Raw genomic sequence first — 21,526 nt, 5'->3', positions numbered from 1 at the left:
TTTGCTGATAAAAATTTAATTAGTAACCGACACGTTAGTCAGTAACACTGTAAACGACAAACTAATTAGACTATTAGTCCTTTTCGAGAGAGCAATATCTGTAGTTCCTTGAGTCATGATAGAGGTTTTGCATTAAAGTAATGCCTATTGTGAAATTTCTCCTGGACAAATTTAAAGATTTATTATTGATTTTAGTAAGATCAAGTTTACAATTTCTTCTCAGTTTCGTTGCCTTTCATCCTTCCCAACTTTAACTATCATCTACAATTTTTTATTACTCCAAAGTCAAAATATATTCATTTCATCTCCCTTTTCAAACAAAGTTTACAAGACTGGACCTTTTCTGCACAGAGACAACATATTTTAAATCCTTTCCCATTCGCAATCAAATGCTGTTATCACGCACATAAAGTGGCACACTGGAAAGACCTAAAGATTAATTGATGCAAGTATAAATTAAGTAAAGCACTAGACATTGCAACCGATGATATGTCCATTTCCAAAAAGGTGCATCTCTAATTTGTCCACCAAACATGTTGAAAGTTGAAACACGTACATTTGTGGCTTTGCATATAATGCACCCTTATTAAGTCCTTGCATGATCTATAGACATAGGTATAAGATTCTCTGGATGCATTTTATATATCAAGTACATGAATGCAACTCACCTTGATACTCACTCACACCAGACCACAGAATCACCAGCAGTAAGCTTTAAAGCAGAGTACAACATGTGTGCCAACTTTTCCATGCTCCCTCCTGCAAAGGCTAGTCCTTGCTCGTGGGTGTATTTATTATATGCAATACAAGTTTAATCTCTGCAAGTACTAGAAATATATATATGTAGTATATGATTTGTGTACTGTAGCTCAGAATACTGTTCATCAGGTTGGTACAATAGAAGGAACTAAGTATTAAAAAGATTCTTTGCAGTTTGTACAAAAATAAATAAATTATGACTTATGAGCCTGATCAAGACCTATAAGTGAGTTTACTCAGCTATCAGCCACAGTGGAAGTAAACCCAACACCAAAACCAAATCCAATTCAAGTCAAGTCTCGTTTGTTGCCATCAAACATCTTCATCTTCAAAGAGCAAACGTGAAACACGGTGAGAAACGTGACACCGCAAATAAAAACTAACACTAATTTTGCAAGAAAGGAGACATTATCTTTAAATTTAAACGTCTACCCAAGATGTCTTTAATTTGGCAACTAGACAGTTGAAAGAACTGAACATGCTACGTCAAAATCCAATTACCAATCCCCTCCCTCTAGTGTACAGTCATGGAAAAGGCCATGAAAGGTAACAAGGTCATGACACTAGTTAAAGACATCAAGACTTGATTCATTGTGCTTTTGGCAGAAAGAATTAATTTATGACAAATGACTATTGTGGTATTAATTAATCATGGATTTAAAGTAATTAACAAGAAAGAACAAAATATGATTAACAGTGAGAGTTGGAGTGTATATGCGCATGAAAGCGAGTACTCAAACTAATCGTACACACACAAGGGGGAAGATATGAATAAAGAAACCTTGTCAAGTCTTTTGGGCAATATTAACATGTATGCAGAAAAGGATAATCATATGAGCTAGGAATTCGTCAACTTGGATTTGACATTTGAAAAAACTTGTTTGTATGGTTGTTGCTGCCTTGCCGGATTAGGAAACAAAGCTGCGATAGCAACAAAAAAGTAATGTAGTTTTCTAATGGCAGTAAGCACGATTTCAACACACTAATAGTGTTTTTTGTATTGATTGTAGTATTAGTCTATGCATTCTTATCACAAAGTTAACTACATATATAACTCACCTCAATTGTAATGAATTACCCCTCTAATTGCCACATATCAATGAAAAACATTGCTAATGATAATACAAATTAAAAAGTACCATCCAATAAATAGGTAATTAGTACATCAATACTAATAGCCATAATCAATTTCATCTGTCTTCCAAATTCCAATTATTATTAGAGAAGAAACCAATAATTTAGCTAGTAAATTTGGGATCAATTGAAAAGTCTCTTAAAGAAACGAATAGAATAATAATGAGTTACAGGTGGAGTGAATCCTGGTGAAAGTTGTGTATGAGCAACCACAAAGTCTCCAATTGAAACAGGGCAAGATGTCTCTCCACAAAGGCAATGCTGCCCATAAGATGGAATAGAATAAGATGAAATTACTTATTATTCTGTTGATTTATTATAAAATTACTTTGCTACCCCTAAACTTGACATATATTTTTCATTTTTACATAGAAATAAGAATAATATAAAAATAATAATTAAAATTATAAATCATAGTATTCTTTCTAATTTTAAAAATTAAATAAACATTTTATTTCCTTTTATTATAAAGTATTAAAACAAAAGAATAATAACTTTATTTTACTTATCATTAAATTTCTAAATATAACTTTTTCTATCGCTAAATGTTGGTATGTTCAGTTGTTCACCGATACTTTTATACTCTAGCCGTTGGCTTTTCGTTGTTTTCGGATGATTGTATTATATTGGCCTTTTTTGGGTTCAGTCACTTATCTTTTGGCTAATGCAGAGTTTTGTTAACTAATTATTGGGAGCTTTATGAATTTATGATATAATTAAGCTGGTTGAAATTGATGCTAGCGGTGGTTTAATTTGTATTTAGGATCATATAAGTTGTCTTTGAACTGGATACGCATCTACCTCTTTTAGTTGTTTTGGCTTTTCAATTAACATTGAAGTACAAGAGCTTTTCAATTATTGGCAACTGTTTTTATTGAGGTTGTTTAGAATTGCATCCGTTCTTTTTGTTCCTTGAACTTTTATATTGGCTTCTTAGTGCTATATTTGAAATTATTTCACCTTTTTTATTTTTTTTTATTGTGTGATGTTCACTTTTCTGATTTCCTATTTTGTGAGACGTAGGATAAGAGAATATTTCTTTAAGTTAATTTGATATTGAGTTGAATTTTTTTTTTAAAGAAGGTGAAATATATTTTTGAGAATCATAAATCACGTATCAAATAAAGAATGAGTTTTCTTATATTTATCTTAAACTTGAAAAATATAATATGTTGGATTTTAAAAGACGACATGTTTTAATATTAATATGGTTATTAGGTTGAAATGTTGAGCTATGTATACGAACAAAAAAATATACAGGTTGTGGAAAGAATCTATTTGCTCCTCGGTGATAAATGCTTAACCGCCAACAAAAGTAACAAAGCTTAACCATCAAGATAATAACTAAAATATGAAGCCTAGTCACTCAAGACAGAAGCATTAAAAAGAAAAGCTTTACCAGTTAAAGTTGATTAATGTTCATTCTATGAATCGAAGAACTGTACTACTGTTCCATTATAAGCCTTACCGGTTACGTACTTCAGATGCTTTCTCCAATTGACACTATGATTTAATGTTTCTGCAATCATTCTGGAATTTTTAGGCATTTTAAATAAATATATTATAGGATTTTTCTTTCGTGTAAAAATAATAAGTAGTTTTGAAGTTCTATGAATCGGATATAAGCTTCGCAAAGGTTGTAGCTTAAATCCTTAGATAGGCTTTTTAAGGTGTCACGCACGTTCAAGTATTGTGTATAAAAAAAAAAATCACAGATATAGCTAATTTTACCATATTGTAAATGAAAAACTTGGATTGAATTTCCTCATGTTACAGATATTTTAGGTTTTGAAACATGAAACAATTGGTACGCTGGAGCAAATGGTGACTCAGTTTTCTATGCAGACCCTCCTGAAAATTAGAAAATGAGGCATCCCCAAGAGTTTGTACTCTTGATAGGCCAATATTTGAACAACAACTTTAACTTTTACCATACGAAGGGTATACAAGAAAAAATTAAGTAAAGGATCAAGCAATTGACAACAAAAAAAATCCCCTATGAATACAAACAAGCACCTTTATCAAATTGCCAAATCTGATATATTTTGTGAATCAATGATGACTTGTGATGAGGACATCAACTTGAGTCAAAATTATGCTATTGCCCTACCTATGAATCCTGTCTGCTAGCTAAAGGAACCACTTCAGCAAGAGGAGTTGAGAGTGGTGTTGGAATCGGAGAAGTTCTGCAAACTGGACAAGTAGGATGCAACCTCAACCATGGATCTATGCACTTGAGGTGGAATTGGTGCCCACAATCTGGTAGCATCCGAAGCATATCCGTACCCTTGTAATCTGCCAGACATATGGAGCAACATGTAGCAGTGGAATCAGATTTCTTGAGCTTGGCTTCAGAGTACAAAAGGGTTGGATAACTCAGAATTGTGGCTTCATCTAAACTTACATCAACTATAGAGTGCTGTGGTTCAAGGACATTTGGGGTGCGTCTCCTATTCCTAGTGGCTGGAGCAAATGACACCTGTGATCTGGTGCAGAAGTAGGAAGTTAAAGTGATGGTTATAATGAGCAAGAGAATTCCAATGGAAATTCCTATGCCATAGCTATAGCCACTGATGTTGCTTGAGCCAAGGAATCCAGGGGAATTAACTGTTGTGTTGCTACTCATCTTATGTATGGAATAGTAGTGGCTTGTTCTAGAGTTTAGGAGATCATAGAAATGGTTATGTTATGTCATAGTGAAGGTTAGCGGTTTGGAAGATTATATGAAAGTCAACGGTAAGATAAAATAGAAATAGAGATTAGAAGATAAGTAACCATGTTAACCATCAAGGTTGATACAATTGGATATCTCTTAATCAAATAATTTAAGGTTTCAATCCTGATTAATTTTTAGGTATAAAATTAATTTTGTTGGTATACAATCCCAATAAAAATCAATTTTTGCTTTCCACAAAATTTCCTTTATACCAATACATCATCAGAAGAAAAAAAAAGTATTATGGTTGTTAGATGCTTACGTCTGAATCAAGGAAAATTGCATTTGGGATAAATATATGGAGACAAGGTAATGAGGCATTGCATGTGGAATTCATATAACTTTTCTCGACCTAGTTTATGGTTACCCTCTTGACATGCTTGTGCAGGTCAATGATCCTTGTAATAAGCCACATTAATATACTCCTATATGCGTGCTGATATTTCATGATTTGAGTTGACGTCTCTCTTTCAACTAACGTTACTAAATTTTATCTCTTCCAATCCAATCAAGTGTGTTGATGATGTGCGGGCTCCACATGATGCTATTCATTTTTAATCTCACTGAAATTAAAATCAAATGTACAAACAAAAATATTAGCAGTTACACTCTTGTCTCTGTAAAGTTTTTCCAACAAAATTTTTTAACATAAACATTATTGACATGGTAATGCATTATATTAACATAAACATTTATTTATCCAAACCCTTATTTTTTTGGATGGAGAGGAGGGGGGAGAATTGAAGACGGTTAAATTTTAGAAAGAAAAAGTAGTTTGTATTAGATAGAGAATAATGGTTTTTTAATTTAATGTAAAATCAGGTTGTTTCTGTTTCGTCCTCAACAAAAAAGTAAAATTCGTTTAATAAAATAATCATATTAACTAACTTGTTCAAGTAAACTACAGTACGTGGGTATTTGGTTCAAATATTTTGGTGCATATTATTAGCATGGGTAAATTAAAATTTGGATTGAGTCATATTAACAAAAAAAATAATTAATATTAATTTGCTGATAAAAAAATGTGTGTGCGCAAAGGGATTAACTTATATTAGTACAAATTACACTCACATTTTTATTTAACATCTCATTTATGTATATCAAAATTAATGTAATAAATATTTTTGAAATATATAAAAAATATAAAAATTGAATCAATCAAAATTACATTTTATACAAAATTATTGATCAGGTAAGACTAAGTGTAACTTCCAATGCTACAAGTCAATTCTTCTTCTCTATGTGTATATACATAATTGTGTTGGCATAATTAAAATTTCTGTTAGACAAAGTATATATATCGATGAGAGCATACTAACAAATAACAATTTTTTTTTCTATACAGATTCTAGCTAAAGAGAAATTTTTATATCTAGTAACAAGAAACTTCTTGTTTAATATTGATTATCTCTTACTTTTAGCAGCAATCTACATTTTTAATATTATAACTACAAGAACACTCCAAAAACTTGTTAGAATTTTTCTAATTCCACATTGCGCAACTTAAAAAAAAGAAAAAAAGAATGGCAAGTGTAGACGTCGTCTCCTTCCGTCTTTCTCATTCTGACACACACAAACAGACATATAAATGTATAATTAACAACGAGATGATTGTCTGCATTCACTTGTTTTGGGTTGGAACCGCCACCAATCAGCTCTGTACTATAATGTTTAATTATGTAAATATATATGTAATCAATTTTAGAAGCATTAGAAAAAAGTCAAATTCCCCTAAAAAAATAAAAGAAGTCAAATTAATTATATTAAAACACTTGAGATTAAATAAAATTGCGATTGGATAATCTATTGTATTCTAAATTAAATTAGAGAAAAACCTCGCTAATTAATGCACCTTGCGTTAATAATCCTGAATCAATGCATGTTTTATTTCACAATTAGTTTTTTTTTTCAAATGAAGGTGGGAGTCCGAAGTACCTAAATAACAAAGGAAAATAAATAGTATAATTTACTAATAACCCTATCGGAAAGTACTTGTTGATTACAACAAGAAGGGACCATCCTACAACAAAGATCATTTTTTTTTGGTGAACAAAGGGATCATCCTACAACAAGAAGTCATCAAATATAAGAATTATAAGATTAACTTGATGATTAAAGAAAAAAAAGAGAAAAAAAAATTATGTTAATTTTTTTTAATTAAATACTAATAATTAATAACTAATATTTATTGATAAAAAATCAAATTAATGTCGGAAATGTGAAATGAAGTAAGAAACTTCCAAATGAAAACAGGATCAGATGGTACTCAATAACGTTCAATGTCTTAGTTAGTTGGCCTGGTATATATATCTATATATAGCTACTCCGCTACTAACAAGTACAAGAGTTCAGAGGTCTACCAACATGCATGTTTGGAATCTTCAAGGAGACAAGGATCATGGAAGGTCATCATTTGGTTTTCAATCATTTGTTTTATTTGGTCACGAATCTGGTAAATTTAATTTTCCCTTAAAGAAAACAGATAATAATATTCAAGATATCCTCAAGTATGTGAAACTCATGAGCTCATGGATCTAACCTATTCTACCTAGCTATGAAACTTGCTATAAATGATTGAAACTCTTTTTCAATCATTTGTCTTAAAATTGTTACAATCTAACTAACTATTCTATCTTCCTATGAATGGCTCCTCCATCTTGCAACTTGCTTGAATATATGTATGCGGTTTATCAAATATTTAATTTATACCTTCTGTCAAGGTTTTTAATGTGGTTGCATGCATGTGATACATTATTATAGGCTAAATTAAGCTGGTGGTGAGAGAGATGTTGATTGGTGAACCGACCTTTAATTTTTGTATAGATCGGTTCAGGAATTGATTAGTAGAGGTGATATCAGAATCTAAATTGTGATATCTCTGATTCTTAATTCATTCTTGTTTTAATGAATTTCATTTTGATGGTATAGAAAAAAAATCTCATAAGTTGTTAAATGAAATTTTGTATCATTTTTACACCTTTTTTAATATTATATTATTATTTTATTACCTTGAATAATTCAAATAACTTTTTTATTTTTACTAAATAACTCTAAAAATATTCTTAAATAAATGACATAATCGATACGAGTGTATTATCTAAAGAACAACTAATAAGAATACAATTAAACCTTTAGCCTCTGGAACATATCAAAAGTAAAAGGGAGAGTTAGTACTATTTTCAGTTATCATTTTTCTTGCCCTGTACGAAATGAGTTCAAACTTTCTCAAATTATTATTCAATTAGAGTTGTTTATAAGCTAAGATTTAATGAAAGAGCAATTAATTTCTTTTGGAGATAGATTAATGCCAGAGTTGTTAAAGATAACATGGATAGTAGTAGCATTTGTTATTGGTGTGAATAAGTACTGAAAAAAAGTAGCCTTTGTAAACCCTTTGATCGATGATTATTCTAGTCTTTTTTTTTTTATTGATTATTTGGTCTTAAATAACTTTCATTTGAAAATCAATTTACTATCTACATGTTTACAAATTTTATGCAAATCTAATGGCTCTTAGGTGTAATTATTCACGCGTAAAAAAAGTGTAATTATTCATTATATATGAAATTTAGTTAGTTGTCTTTTTTTGTTGTTAATAGAATTAGTTATCTTTTAATTGCCTTTTTTTTTTCTTTCAAAAATTGGAATGTATTAACCTTATTTCTTCTTCGTATGTTTAATTTAGAAATTCTATTCTAACATATAAGCTCAAATTGCTTCTTTTGTGATCTCATCAATATCTCTTAATTTTGCTAAAAACAAATTAAGAAAGTGATAATGAGTGATGTTTGTTTTATCTTGGCCTTTTTATTACTTTTAGGTTCATCTAATTTTAATATCATAAATATATTTAAACATAAAAAATCAATAAAAATAGAATTAAAAGTTAAAACAATATCGTTCATCAATTTTCTTTAAGGAAAAATGTGTAAGATTTATAAATTAAAAATGTTAATTTCATTATTATATTTATTCTATAAAAATAATGTGACTAAAGTTATAATATACATACTGATAAAAAAAAGTTATAATATGCATATTATACTAACAAAATGTTTTTATATAATTAATTAAATATAAAATAAAACACACACTCACACAATCTTTTTATATATAATTAAATATAAAATAAATTATGATTGCTTATTTTAAATAATAATTAATGATATAAAATAATTGGTAAACTATTGTTAATTTTCAATATTTATTTAATATATATGTGCGTTAAATGTTGTATAAATACCAATAATTAAGTCATTGATTTGAGTAATATCAAACTCGATCCGTTAAGCAAGGTATCAAATTTAAGTTTTATGAATAAAAAAAAGAGTAAATCTCACTAAAGGTGGACAACTTAGATTTTTGAACAAAATTAATAATTGATAAAATCAATAAATATTTCATATAAATAACATGGTAATAATCTTTTATACAAATTTATTTTTATTTATTACTCTTTTTTAAATGCATGTAGATTCACATAAAAAATGTAACATATTTAATAAATATATTGCATTTAATAAATATAGTAATTAACAGTATCATAAAACTTATTTATATGTTGTATTTCATAAATAAATTATATTTATATAAAAGTTACTTTAATTAATAGCATTAAATATCCATGTTCAAGACTAAGTCTATTTTACTTGTCAATAAGTCATAATAATTTTTAAAATAATAATTGAATTGATGATAGAAAATATTGATAAATTATTATATTTATATTTCAATTTTCATATATTAAATGATTATTAATTAACTAAATTTCATTTAATAATATATTTTAATGTATATGCATTCACATGAAAAGTTATACATTTAATACACAGAAATTGCATGTATTAAAGTTATTAAATGTATTCTATTTAATAAATTCATTTTTCATATATTAAATTATTATTAATTAATTAATTTTTATTTAATAATATATTTTAATATATATGCATTTACATGAAAATTTATACATTTAATAAACATAAATTACATGTATTAAATTTATTAAATATATTGTATTTAATAAATTCAATTTTTTATATTAAATGATTATTAATTAATTACTTTTTTTATCTAATAATAGATTTTAAAATATATGCATTCACAAATTAATTTTTAGATTTTAATTAGGTTTTTAATTTTTAGATTTTCATTAGGTTTTTAATTAATAGATTTTCATTAGGTTTTTAATTTTTAGATGCCAAAATTTTCTATTTTAATTAAAATTTTCACAAATTATCAATATATTATTATCTATTTAACGCATACTTATGGGAGGGGATAAAATGAGCAATTTTCATCATTGAGGAACTAAAGAAAAGCAAATTTGAATTTAGGGACAAAAAATTAGGATGCCTGAAACTGTAATTAAGTTTATTTAATTGTTGCTAATAAATGAAATATGATGTTGAGGTTTTTTCACACACCAAAAAAATTCACACAAATTTATAACTAAAAAAAAAGAGCATCTTTAGGTCTTCATATAAGCAATTTTATGTCACCTTAATTTTAAATAACTCGACTAATTTTCTCTCTAATAGAAGTTAATTTTTATTAATAAGTTATTTAACTCATGAATATTTTATTTCTGTTTCTCATATTTAATATAAAATTAAACAACTAATGAGCAACAATTATTTATATAAATATCTCTCTAGTTTAAAGTAACTCAAAATCACTTGATACACCAAAATATTTTGAATGCTCTCTATTTTTTTTAAGGAACTCATTAAATAACTCCCATTATGAATGCTCTAAGTATCATTCAAATTGTTCCTATTGTGATTTCGACAAATTAATATATATCAGTTTAACTTTTTTGTTTATTCCAAAACCAATTAATACTTTATGTATCTTGATCAAATTCTGATGCATCCTACATTTAAATTAAGAAATTTATATAACTTACCAAATTATCAAAATACTAAAATATATCAAAAAGGTAAATTATTAATATTTCTTTATTTTCTTACTTTTAAGTCCTGAATTTTTGTTAAAATTTCCTTGATGTCTCTCCTCTTTTTTTAATCTCTACACTGACTTTTTTTTTTAATGATTTAAAAAATATTACGCTTACATTTCTTATATATTCCATAAATCTCCCATAATTGATTTAAAAACGTTATACTTTGTACCCTATAAAGGGATTGCTATAAACGTTTAAAAAAGCATGAGACCATGTGAAATCTCAAGATACCTAAAAGAGAGTCAGTTTATGTACTAATTTTTGTATTAGCACCTCCTTAGTTCTAAGTTTAGAGTTAAAAAGAACTAATGAGAACCAAATCATCACCAAACACCCTTTCATTTTTCTTTCCTTTTTCCCCCATTTAGTTTACTTAGCTTATTTATACCACTATTATCTTCAAGTTTAAAGCAAGAAAAGTCTCTGTGTGTGTGAGAGAGAGAGAGAGGAGAGGAGAGAACCATCACCATATCAAAGCCATAGTCATGCCTAGGAGAAAGAAAATTACACAAAAACCGATTGAGGATTTTGTGAAAAGAAAAGCTTGCTACAGAAAAAGGCGAGAAATTTTGTTGAAGATGGTGGAGGATCTTACCACCCTTTGTGATATAGACGCATGTGCATTCATCCTTGGTCCAGGGGATGATGTGCCTAATGTGTGGCCATCCCATGACAAGGCTAAAGAGATGCTCGATAAGTTTGAGAATGCTCCATTGTCGACTCGACTGAAAAAAAACATCACCCCACAGGTTTATATTGAGCGAGCCAATAACAAGGTTGAAAATCAACTTGTCGAGCTTAGGAAGAAGAACGATGAGATAGACATGTCAGATTTAATGCATCAAATCCATGATGATGGTAGGTCTTTGTCTGATTTTGATGCTAGTGATATATCTCGTTTACTTTCGTATGTAGAGGAGAAACTGAAGGGTGTTAGAGTGAAAACTGGCTTTTCTGAGCAGCAGTTGCCTCCTAAACCTCCAACACCACAAGTTTCTTGTCCTCTACAGAATGATAAGATTGATTCTTGGGATAACATAGATGAACAAGTTCTCCAGCAACAATCATTCATCGATGATCTGAAAGAAGATGGTAAGATAAATAGTGGTTTTGATAACAATCTAGGGAGCAACATAGGGCTACCACCACCAAATACACATGTTGGTGATGTTGATTTTGAACCTTTCAATCAGGGTTATGTTGATATGATGTTGCCTCCAGAAAATTTTGGAGGCCTCGCTAACGAAAGTGGCTTAGGGTTTGGTGTGTTGCCTCGAGATTATTTTATAGGTAGCAATGGTAATAATGATTCAGAGCTTTTGTATGGAAGCTATTATAGTGAAATTGGAGGCAATGACATATGGTCATCTTATGGAAATTTTGGAGGCAAAATTGTTGGAAGTGATGATGTGATGTTGCCTTTCAACAATAATTCCCAAGGCAACATTAATGAAACTTGCCTGGGAATTGGACAACATGATGAAAATCAAGGAGGATCCATTAACAATGTCGGGTTATGGAATCATCAAATCACCCTTGGAGCCAGTAATGATGGAGTTGCCTTGGAGAGATCCAATCCAAACTTTGTTGGCACTACCAGTGGCGAAAACTTGAACCTTGGATTTCCTTCTCATGCAAATCTAGCCAGTAGTGGTGAAAGAAGTGATATTGAATTGCAGGAATTTTCTCCTTAAAGTGTTTGGTATGCTACATAGGTACGATATATACTGAGACATGGTCAAACTGCTTCTCTTCATGAATATCTATTTATTTTAACGGTTATATATTTTTCTTTCATGTTTAGAATTATTTGACAAACTTATAGTATAGTATGCTGCATCCTTCTTTCACGTAATTGTGAAACTCTTTTCCTTTCCCTAATTTTGTTTCATTTTGCAAAAAAAAAAAAATATATTGTGACGTAATATAATTCTCTTTTACTGCAGGTGAAGAACACCCCATTTCATGGAGATCGTTAGTTCTGAATTCTGATCATGCCATGGGCATTCGAATTTTTTAGTCTATCTTTCTATAAGAATATCCATCCTTTTTTTTTTTTTTGAGAATAAAGAATATTCATCCTTGTTCTTACTGATAATGCATGTTGGTTTTATTCACCTGTTAAGGATATTTTATCTCTGTATGTCAGTTTTTACTTTTTAGTGTGTGATTCGCATTGTAATGATCATTCATTTCATGCTAAATTACTTTCCATAATATTGAAATTTTTAGCTTGCAAGTTGTAGTCAATGTTATTTTGGCAATGTTGTTTTATGTTACTAGTAACATTTTTATAAATATTACGTACAATAATGTTACAAAATGTTAGATAGATATCACTGTAAAAATATTGTCATTAATCTCTAACAAGTATATTAATTTATTTATTTTTAGGTTTGGCGGTTTTTTTCTTCTATTTTAACTCCCCAGTTATTAAATATACATTTTTCCTTGTTTTTTCCCCAATAATTTTAGTTAAATCACCTATCCTTTCTTCTCTTTCGGAGATTGGAACTTGCCTCCTCCATTCTGCTACACCGATCAATCCATCACAACGCTTTTAGCACTTGCATAAATTTAAAACTAACACAATTGTAAGAAAACAAATGCTGGTGCAGCAGGCAAGTTGGGTTTAGGCGGTATACTTAGTGGTGATAAATTCTTAATGTTGCAGAAAAAAGCTCTTAATAATTAAGTTAAAAATGACAGTGCAATAGCTTTAGGTGAAAAGCTTGATTTAATTTTACCGACAAATTACTCAAACAAAAAATGGTTTCTGAAAATTACTTTCCGGGATAGTTAATTAAGTGAAAAGTAATTTTCAGAGGGATACAAATTACCAAAACACCGTCATAGCGCATTAGAACTTGACTTAGAAATTTAATTAGGAAGAACGATTAAATTGTAACAACAGATTTTTAGTTAAAATTTCAATAGCTTTGATAGAGATGGAGGTGCAGAAAGTTTTTATACTAAAGGGTATTTTAAATAATAAAAAAATGTATATATAAAAGGAAAGGATGTATGTTGAATATTTAGGGAAGGTATGAATAACAATTGCCGGTTTTTCTCAGAATGGGTTCAATTAGACCAATTTCCTTTTTTTTTCTTTCATATTGGACTAAATGGCCCAATCATAATTTTACTGTTTTTATTCAAAAAAGGATAAATAAATAAAATCATAGTAAAACGCTCAAATAATGATGGTAATAATAAATAGGGGGACAAAATTAAATGTACACAATTCACATGTGATATCTATGTTTTTCGCCTTTTTTTTCAATTTTAATTTGTTAACTAATAAACAGAATGTTGTGTTCCATGTTATTGTGACCTATTAGTAGAATTATTTTCTTGACATATTGGTGTTTTATTAATTTAGTGTTTTCCACTACATGTAAAAGCCTTTCTTTTGTCAAGAAATCTTGTAAAAAAAAACTTTCTTTTGTATAAGATTTGAAGAAATTACCACTCCAAGCTTCACACACATGATCATCCTATAGACATGATAGACATGATGCGAATGCTTATGTAAGTTGCTTAATTACTTATTCAATAAATTAATATGGTCGATCATATGAGAGTTTTATTATAAATTTTAAATTGTGAGGTTTAGAAAATAAAAAAAAGTGAGTTTATTTTAACAAGTATTTTTATTAAAATATGTTAAAATAAGCTTAAAAAAATTAATAAGATCACAAGTCATTTATATAAAGTTCAAATAAACTCAATCCATAGTTTTTTTTTTTTAAAAAAATACTTATCCTATATTGCAATTCCAACTTTTCACTTAAAATTTTTGTCCAAAATTGACTTAATTTGTGTTGTTTTGTACGTTTTCCAGCCTTGCTAGGGTTTTTATTCCAAACTCCACGCCTCTTTATTTTTTATCGATAAAACAAAATATATAAATTAATGATCATACAAAAGTTACTCTTACCTTTCTTATTATATATAATTGGTAATCACATGACGTGATCTTTACATCAACGTATCTTTATCTTTATATACTACGTAGTAAATTAATTTGCCAGTAATAGCTCTATACCAAGCACCTATGCTTGGTAAACCAGTGAATAGTTCTATACTAAACCCACTATGGCATTATAAATATTATATATTTGCTAATGTGTGGATATTTCTTGTCTAGTTTAACTTTATAGGAATTCATTATGCATTTTTTGAAAGTTCTTTACTGAAATAATGGGAAGAAAAAGTTGAAGGCATTCACTTTTCTCTCCTATTGTTCTTCATGGAGCTCAATAATTCGAGCCTTGCATCTCATGACCTCATCTAACTAGCATTATTTGTTATAAAACCGTAGCTAGACTAACGAACACCCTAGAAACCATGGTTAGGGATGCAAAGGTTACAAAATTGGGTTGTGCTTTTCAGATGACTTTCAGTAGAAAAGGAAACCAACATGTTTAATTTACCCTTAAAATATTATCCTGGGTAATCCTTTTTTCCCTAGCCTTCTGATGTCTCAGGATAATCTTAGAGTGCAGCGAAAGGTTGATGCTAGCTCTCATCGTAATAAAGTAAAATGTGATTTCACAGTCTCATTATAATTTGCGCTTAAATTGTTTAAGTCTAAAACTTTGACTTCTCAGTTATCACATCCCCCATTGACGATTATATAAGAAACTTAGGGAACAAGTTTACTTGTGTTCATAGTTATTTTCTTAGTGAACTTTCTTTTCCACTTAAACTATAAGCTTATTCTGAATTCATGTCTTTCATGCTTTTAATTATATTTAGTGATTAATTGATTTTTGGTTAATAATTAGTATACTCTTGAATGTAAATATACAAATTTAATGTATTGATCGACTTTTTTTTTTACCAAAAGTATTGAATATTATTTAAACGTCCCTTTACTCTAATTATTTATTCGATATTGTTATATACAGAGTCTTGATTGTTTATGTTTTTTGGAAACATTATTTTAATACGAGAAGTTATAATTTTTTAAGAATTAATTTTTTTTCTTATTTATTTCTAAGGATTAAGTTAGTATGCACTTTAGAAATGTTGTGCACATAAGTTGAAAGAAAAATAATCATAAGACTAAAATATCTGTTGCATCTCACATTTGCATTTTTTTTGAAAAATTATTTAATAATTTTTAATCGTAAATTAGATCAAGTAACTTTTTTATGAATCGAATTAGATATTTTCTCTATTTCAACTTTTTAACTTTAAATTTAGGATGTTCTCATCAATATTTAAAGGATTGTGAATGGTGATCCTCCACGAAGCTAGATTGAGAAGACCGACTTATCGAAATGCTCATGTCTTTTAAGCTCAATGTTTGAAGGACGTTGAACTATTCTCTTACAGGAAAAAGCCGATTGGACATAACAAATATGAGAGCACACTAAGAGCTCTTGTGACTTAAGCTTTAAGCTTCTTGGTGTTTTTATTTTTTACATGAACAAAATTATTGTCCATCCAAGTGATTTTTGGTTTAGTAATTCTCATAATTTATTATATATATATATATATATATATATATATATATATATATATATATATATATATTAAAATTTTGAGTTATATTATTTATATAATATTTTTATGAGTTTTTTCATCGCATTATTAATCTTATCATGCTTTATTTTTCTCTTATTTTCCATGGAATGTTTTATACAAAAGTACAGCTAACATTTGTCTAAAATAAGTACTTATATTACAAGGATCGATGTTGCGCATATATAAGATAATATAGGGAAAAAATTATTATATAAGGTATTTTTTAGCTAGAGATAGAAACAAAAAGAAATTAAAAATCTTTTACGCGTGCATATATAAATAAGTGTATACAAGTAATATTATCTTTTAAACAAGAGTATATGAATGGTGTATCCCAACTGTTTTCATCACAATATATTAAATTTGTTTATAGATGCTTGATTTAATAAATAATTATGAATGGTGAAAATAATATTACTACTTTTGTATATAAAGCTTCAAAAGTTATGTGTACGGGTACGGACAAATTAAACGTAGAAACAAAAATGCGATTAGCATACCCACTTGAAAGCAAATGCAAGCCAAAACTTTTAGGAATGGACGTCTCTTTCTCTACACCACAACCTGATTTCGTTTTTATTTTAATTTTTAACACAAAAAGTAAGAAAAGGTCTCTTGGCCTATCCACACGAAACTCGTAGTGGTAATATGCTAAATGCTAATCTTTTAGCAAGTGCAATAGCTGTGGATTCACATCCTATGTGGAATGCAAATGTATAGTAATAGCCAAAATAAAAGCACCCACCTCTTTTTTCTACGTGCCCTTACATTAGATTTCCACTTGGAACTCCATTGTGCTTTTGGGTCACCACGCGCAAGTTTCATTTAATTACACTTTTATTTTTTGGAGTATAGTGTTTGGGTAATTTTCTAATTTTTAATATTTCAATTTTAGTCGCCACATTTTTAAATTGTGTAGTTTTGAGACATACTTTGATTCCAATCTTAATTTTGAAAATCATAATTTTTTTTTTAAAAAAATCATTTCTCAAAATTACAAAAGTAAAAATTGTTTTCTTAAAAAATTATATATTGAATTAAACATATATTAAGAATTCATTTTGAGAACGGTGGAAGAAATAAGCAATTTCCTAATTTACCGTTAATATTTCTGATTATATAGCTTTAGACTCGTGGATAAAATTAAATGAAATGAATATCTGTTTTGTTTTCTATAATTTTACCTCTTGGTAGAATTAAAATATATATATTTTTTTAATTTCATGGCTGTTCATTTCTTTCTTAAAGAATTTTCTTAAAGTATATTATAAAAGATTAACTATGTTTTTGCTATTTGAAACTTTTTCAAAATTTTACTTTTAATTCTTAACGAAGTTTTGACTGAATAATACAATGATGAAATGACAGTAATTTTCTTATAAGTTCATTTTCTGACCGTTAAAATTTGATAGAAATTATTTTGTCAAATGAACTAAATAATTACTGACGGCTAATAGCCTCCAAAATAACTTTTGCCTTTTATGATTTTCCCATTTCCCATCAATCAACGCAACCTCTGAGCCTCAGTTCAAAATCAAAGATCCAAAATCAAAGTAAAAACACAATCCATATCAAAATCCAAAAGCATTTCTTTTGTTTTAACACTGCAAAACGAAAGAGAAACAAAAGCTCAAAATTTTAAGCGTCGGTTGATTCTGAAGAACACTTTGTGTCTTAATCCTGCGGAACTCAATGTTACAGCCAATCCGACACAATACCCAACCCGGCCCACTTCGCATCCTTCGCCGGCGTTTCCTGCTCCTCTGTCGTCTACGACAAACTCGACGATGCCGGCTCTACACCATAGGCACACTCGCACACGAAACAATCATGTTGGGCCGAACCGTGATTCGGAACAGCGCCATCAGGTGCTAGATCTGGAATCAAGGCATGTTCGTCGGAGCGATGCCTCTGGGAGCTGCATGGGTCCACTCATACCCAACCCCTTCTTCCGTAGTTTCTACTATTCGGATTTGGATCTAAATATTCACGCTGCATTTTGAATTGTCGTGGCCAAGGAGTATGATACTTTAGCCCCCACTCCCCTTCCGCATAACAAATCCAAGGTTTTTTAGAACTTTTTTTAACTTATTTTTTGCTGGATCTGTGTTTAATTTTGATATTGATTTGTGTTTTTATTTTGATTTTGGATCTGGGTCTGTTGTTTGCATTGATTAAGAAGAAAGGCAAAACTAATTAATAATTTCTGGAGGCTAGTAGCCGCCAGATAATTTAGCTCAATTTAGCAAAACATTTTTTTTTTTTACAATTTTTAGCCTCTGTATAATAAAGCTGCAAATGTCATATCATCAAGGACTAAAAATATTAACGGAATAAAAGTTAATAAAAGTTCAGTGATTAAAATCGATCAAAATTTTATTGTTGGACTAAAAAGAAAAATCTTGAAAATTTTCATATATAAAAAACATAACTAATCCTATTATAAATCTTGCATGTTATGTTTCTTAAACTTCTAGTATGTTTATCAAACAGTACTTTAAAAATTAAAAGACAAACATTATGTAAGGTTAGATAGTATCGCAGAATAGTTTACTACATAGTACATGTGTATGTAGATTTGGAAATTTCGCTTTCTTGTCTGGACTTGGTTTGAAGAATTAATTCCTCTAATTGCTGAATTGATGAATATTCATTTTTTGTCGTTGGGCACTTGGGCTACTATGATTGGATCTACTCTGTCTTTTCATCATAGTGAAAAGATCCTCTATATCTTGCTAAATGAAAATATATATTTCGTGCACTGCATAGAAAGTAAAAGGGATACGTAAAAAGAAAAGAATATGGAATACACCCTATACAGCAATTTATATGCGAAAAAAGAAAAAAAGGAACAGCAATCACTAGCAACAACGTTGTTGGTTTGGTCCAAATATATTTTATTTGTCCAATATTCTTCTTTTTATAAAGTAGCATTTATATATAAACACTTACCCATTTTTTTTTCAGTCAACCTGATTGCACACAAATTTATATAGTTAATGTAACACTTAATAAGTATAATTTAATTGACAATATATATAAAATTTGTAGAGAATAATTTAGATTTAGATTCCGTATAATATATCTAAAGATGAATGATAAACTTTAAATATAATTAATCTCAAATCAAAGATTAATCTTATAGTTAATCTAAAAAGTCGTAAAGAGTCTAAATTTGTAAGAATAATTTTGAATTCTATCAAAATTAAAGATTCTAATATATTTTAAAAAATGAATAGTTTATGCAATCTTCTTTTGATATCAACATTCATATTTATTTTATATTTCACACTTATTCCTCTTTTCTTGTTAGATAAAATTACACTTTTTTTTTTGAAAAAATAATTAATTTTTTTTAAAAAGTAAAAAGATAATATATATATATATATATATATATATATATATATATATATATATCATTTAAAGAGTGTTTGGTTTCGCATCAAACACTCAAAGACACTATGATGCCAAAATAAAAAATAAATATTACAAGCTTCTGTGTTACTTATAAAATGTAAAACTAAATCGATTTTGGATAGACTTGATTTACTGTACTTAGTCTTTTTGTTACTGTATTATTTTAAACATTCCAAAAGGCAATTACACTAATATGAAAAAGAAGCTGCATTTTTATATTATTGCACGCAACCAATTCCACGAGTAATGTATTTTAATTACGCCCATAACACCCAAAAATCCTATCTAAAAACTATCCAACTCCAATGATAATCATATGACCCAAACAAAATAAAATCACAGAATCATATGCATTATAATTTCTTAAGCTTTTCCCTTCTATAAATCCCACGCTGTACAAAATAGATTTTTCCTTCAAGCTGTAAAACTAGGCTTGCAGAAATCATTAAACACAAATGGGTATTAACCATACTAGCCCACTCTATTTTGAATCCATTTTACTGTACTATTTTTTCCCCCATCCAAAACCACGTCTTATTTACCAATTGAAATTGGAGTATGTAGATAATGTTATCTTTCTTAGAGCTTCTGATCATTTGATTTGATCATCTTCTATTTTGATGATTCTACTTATATTTTATTTTCATGTCATTTGTTCTTGTCTGTATTGGGGGACTAGGAGAAACCAGAAGTCCAGAAAGGAAGAAACCAGAGAAAGAAGGAGAACGAGAAATAATGGCGTGCGCATCGTAATGTATCCAAATGTAACATCGACCAGATCAATACTATGTTGATGGTAGAACATTAATGCATTTGAAACAAACGATATAACTTCCATTTTTTTGTCGACTAGAATCAATGCTAAAAAAGATATTTACCTAGCGTCAATTTTGCCGACGCTAAATTGGAAGCTATATCATAACGATCAAATACATTAATTTCATAGTATTAGTTAAACTGCTATGTAAATATCTCTTTTAATGCCAGCAACCGCCAACATAATTTTGTACTGAAATTCACGTCATTAGGAACCTTAATTCATTGGCATCCGTATAGAGTCGGCTAGCTGATACTAAATATTATATTTCTGTTAAAATAAATAAATTTGAAACTTTGTTTCCACTTTGCGTCAGTCCGGCCAACACTAAGGTTAGTAAGGTGTTGACACTATTTTAGTCGTTTTTTTTGTAGTGATACTGGCATTAAGGTTTCTAAATCTATGATTAAAACATGAGACAATTTATTCATGACAGGAAGTGGTGTTAATGTACACTTATTGGCTTTTGCCAAATCACGTCTGTTAAAAAAATATTAAACACGGTAATTTATAAATTTAACACTTAATGTGAGTTCTGACCTATGAAAATGTGGGGACACATACATGGAATGGGACGAATGTTTGAAGAAAGAATCTAACTATGACATCTCATAGAATTTGGAGATGACGAGCTAAAACTCCAAGAGTAAAGGGTATTATCTTCCAAGTGACACCTTGGATATCCCTTTCTGATTGAAATTTTAAAATAAGGAAAATAACCTTTCATACAAAAGAAATAGGGAAGAGTAGGAAAGCAAGTCTACATACAACTGTGAACCTAACTATATGACATCTCATAAATTTTGGAGATGATGAGTTAAAATTCCAATAGTATATATATAGGTATAATCATTCCGGCGACACCTTGGATCCTTCTCTACTAAAATTTTAAATTGAGGAGAGCAATCCTTCATCATAGAAAACTAATTAAAGAAACAGGGAAGAGTGGGAAACAAGTATACGTATAACGGAGAATATATACGATATACATATACAACAACAACAACAACAACGCCTTATCCCACTAGGTGGGGTCGGCTACATGGATCAACTTCCGCCATAATGTTCTATCAAGTACCATACTTCTATCCAAACCATTAATTTCGAGATCCTTTTTTATAACCTCTCTTATAGTCTTTTTGGGTCTTCCTCTGCCTCGAATTGTTTGTCTTCTCTCCATCTGGTC

General features: G+C 29.1%; 2 protein-coding genes, 1 long non-coding RNA gene and 1 pseudogene across 3 annotated transcripts; 2 read left to right on the top strand and 2 right to left on the bottom strand.

Moving 5' to 3' along the window:
- Window positions 1-995: 995 nt before the first annotated feature.
- On the bottom strand, window positions 996-3,422 carry LOC102660650 (uncharacterized; annotated as a pseudogene).
- Window positions 3,423-3,628: 206 nt separating this feature from the next.
- LOC100811799 (RING-H2 finger protein ATL70) lies at window positions 3,629-4,646 on the bottom strand. Its single transcript, XM_003520671.4, has one exon. The coding sequence runs from the start codon at window positions 4,517-4,519 to the stop codon at window positions 4,004-4,006; it is 516 nt and encodes a 171-aa protein (XP_003520719.1). The 5' UTR covers window positions 4,520-4,646; the 3' UTR covers window positions 3,629-4,003.
- A 6,163-nt stretch (window positions 4,647-10,809) lies between these two features.
- On the top strand, window positions 10,810-12,897 carry LOC106798339 (MADS-box transcription factor PHERES 2). The gene is made up of 2 exons (XM_014774311.3): window positions 10,810-12,286; window positions 12,518-12,897. Exon 1 carries the CDS (start codon window positions 11,057-11,059, stop codon window positions 12,263-12,265), a length of 1,209 nt encoding a protein of 402 aa, XP_014629797.1. The 5' UTR covers window positions 10,810-11,056; the 3' UTR covers window positions 12,266-12,286; window positions 12,518-12,897.
- A 4,662-nt stretch (window positions 12,898-17,559) lies between these two features.
- On the top strand, window positions 17,560-20,645 carry LOC121174612 (uncharacterized). The gene is made up of 2 exons (XR_005890800.1): window positions 17,560-18,172; window positions 20,203-20,645. It is a non-coding gene; the product is annotated as an uncharacterized lncRNA (long non-coding RNA).
- Window positions 20,646-21,526: the final 881 nt, after the last annotated feature.

This window comes from Glycine max, chromosome 3 (genome assembly GCF_000004515.6).
Source record: "Glycine max cultivar Williams 82 chromosome 3, Glycine_max_v4.0, whole genome shotgun sequence".
Classification (NCBI taxonomy): domain Eukaryota; kingdom Viridiplantae; phylum Streptophyta; class Magnoliopsida; order Fabales; family Fabaceae; genus Glycine; species Glycine max.
The sequence above is the reverse complement of the archived record's forward strand: the minus strand, read 5'-3'. Positions and strand labels throughout refer to the sequence as shown.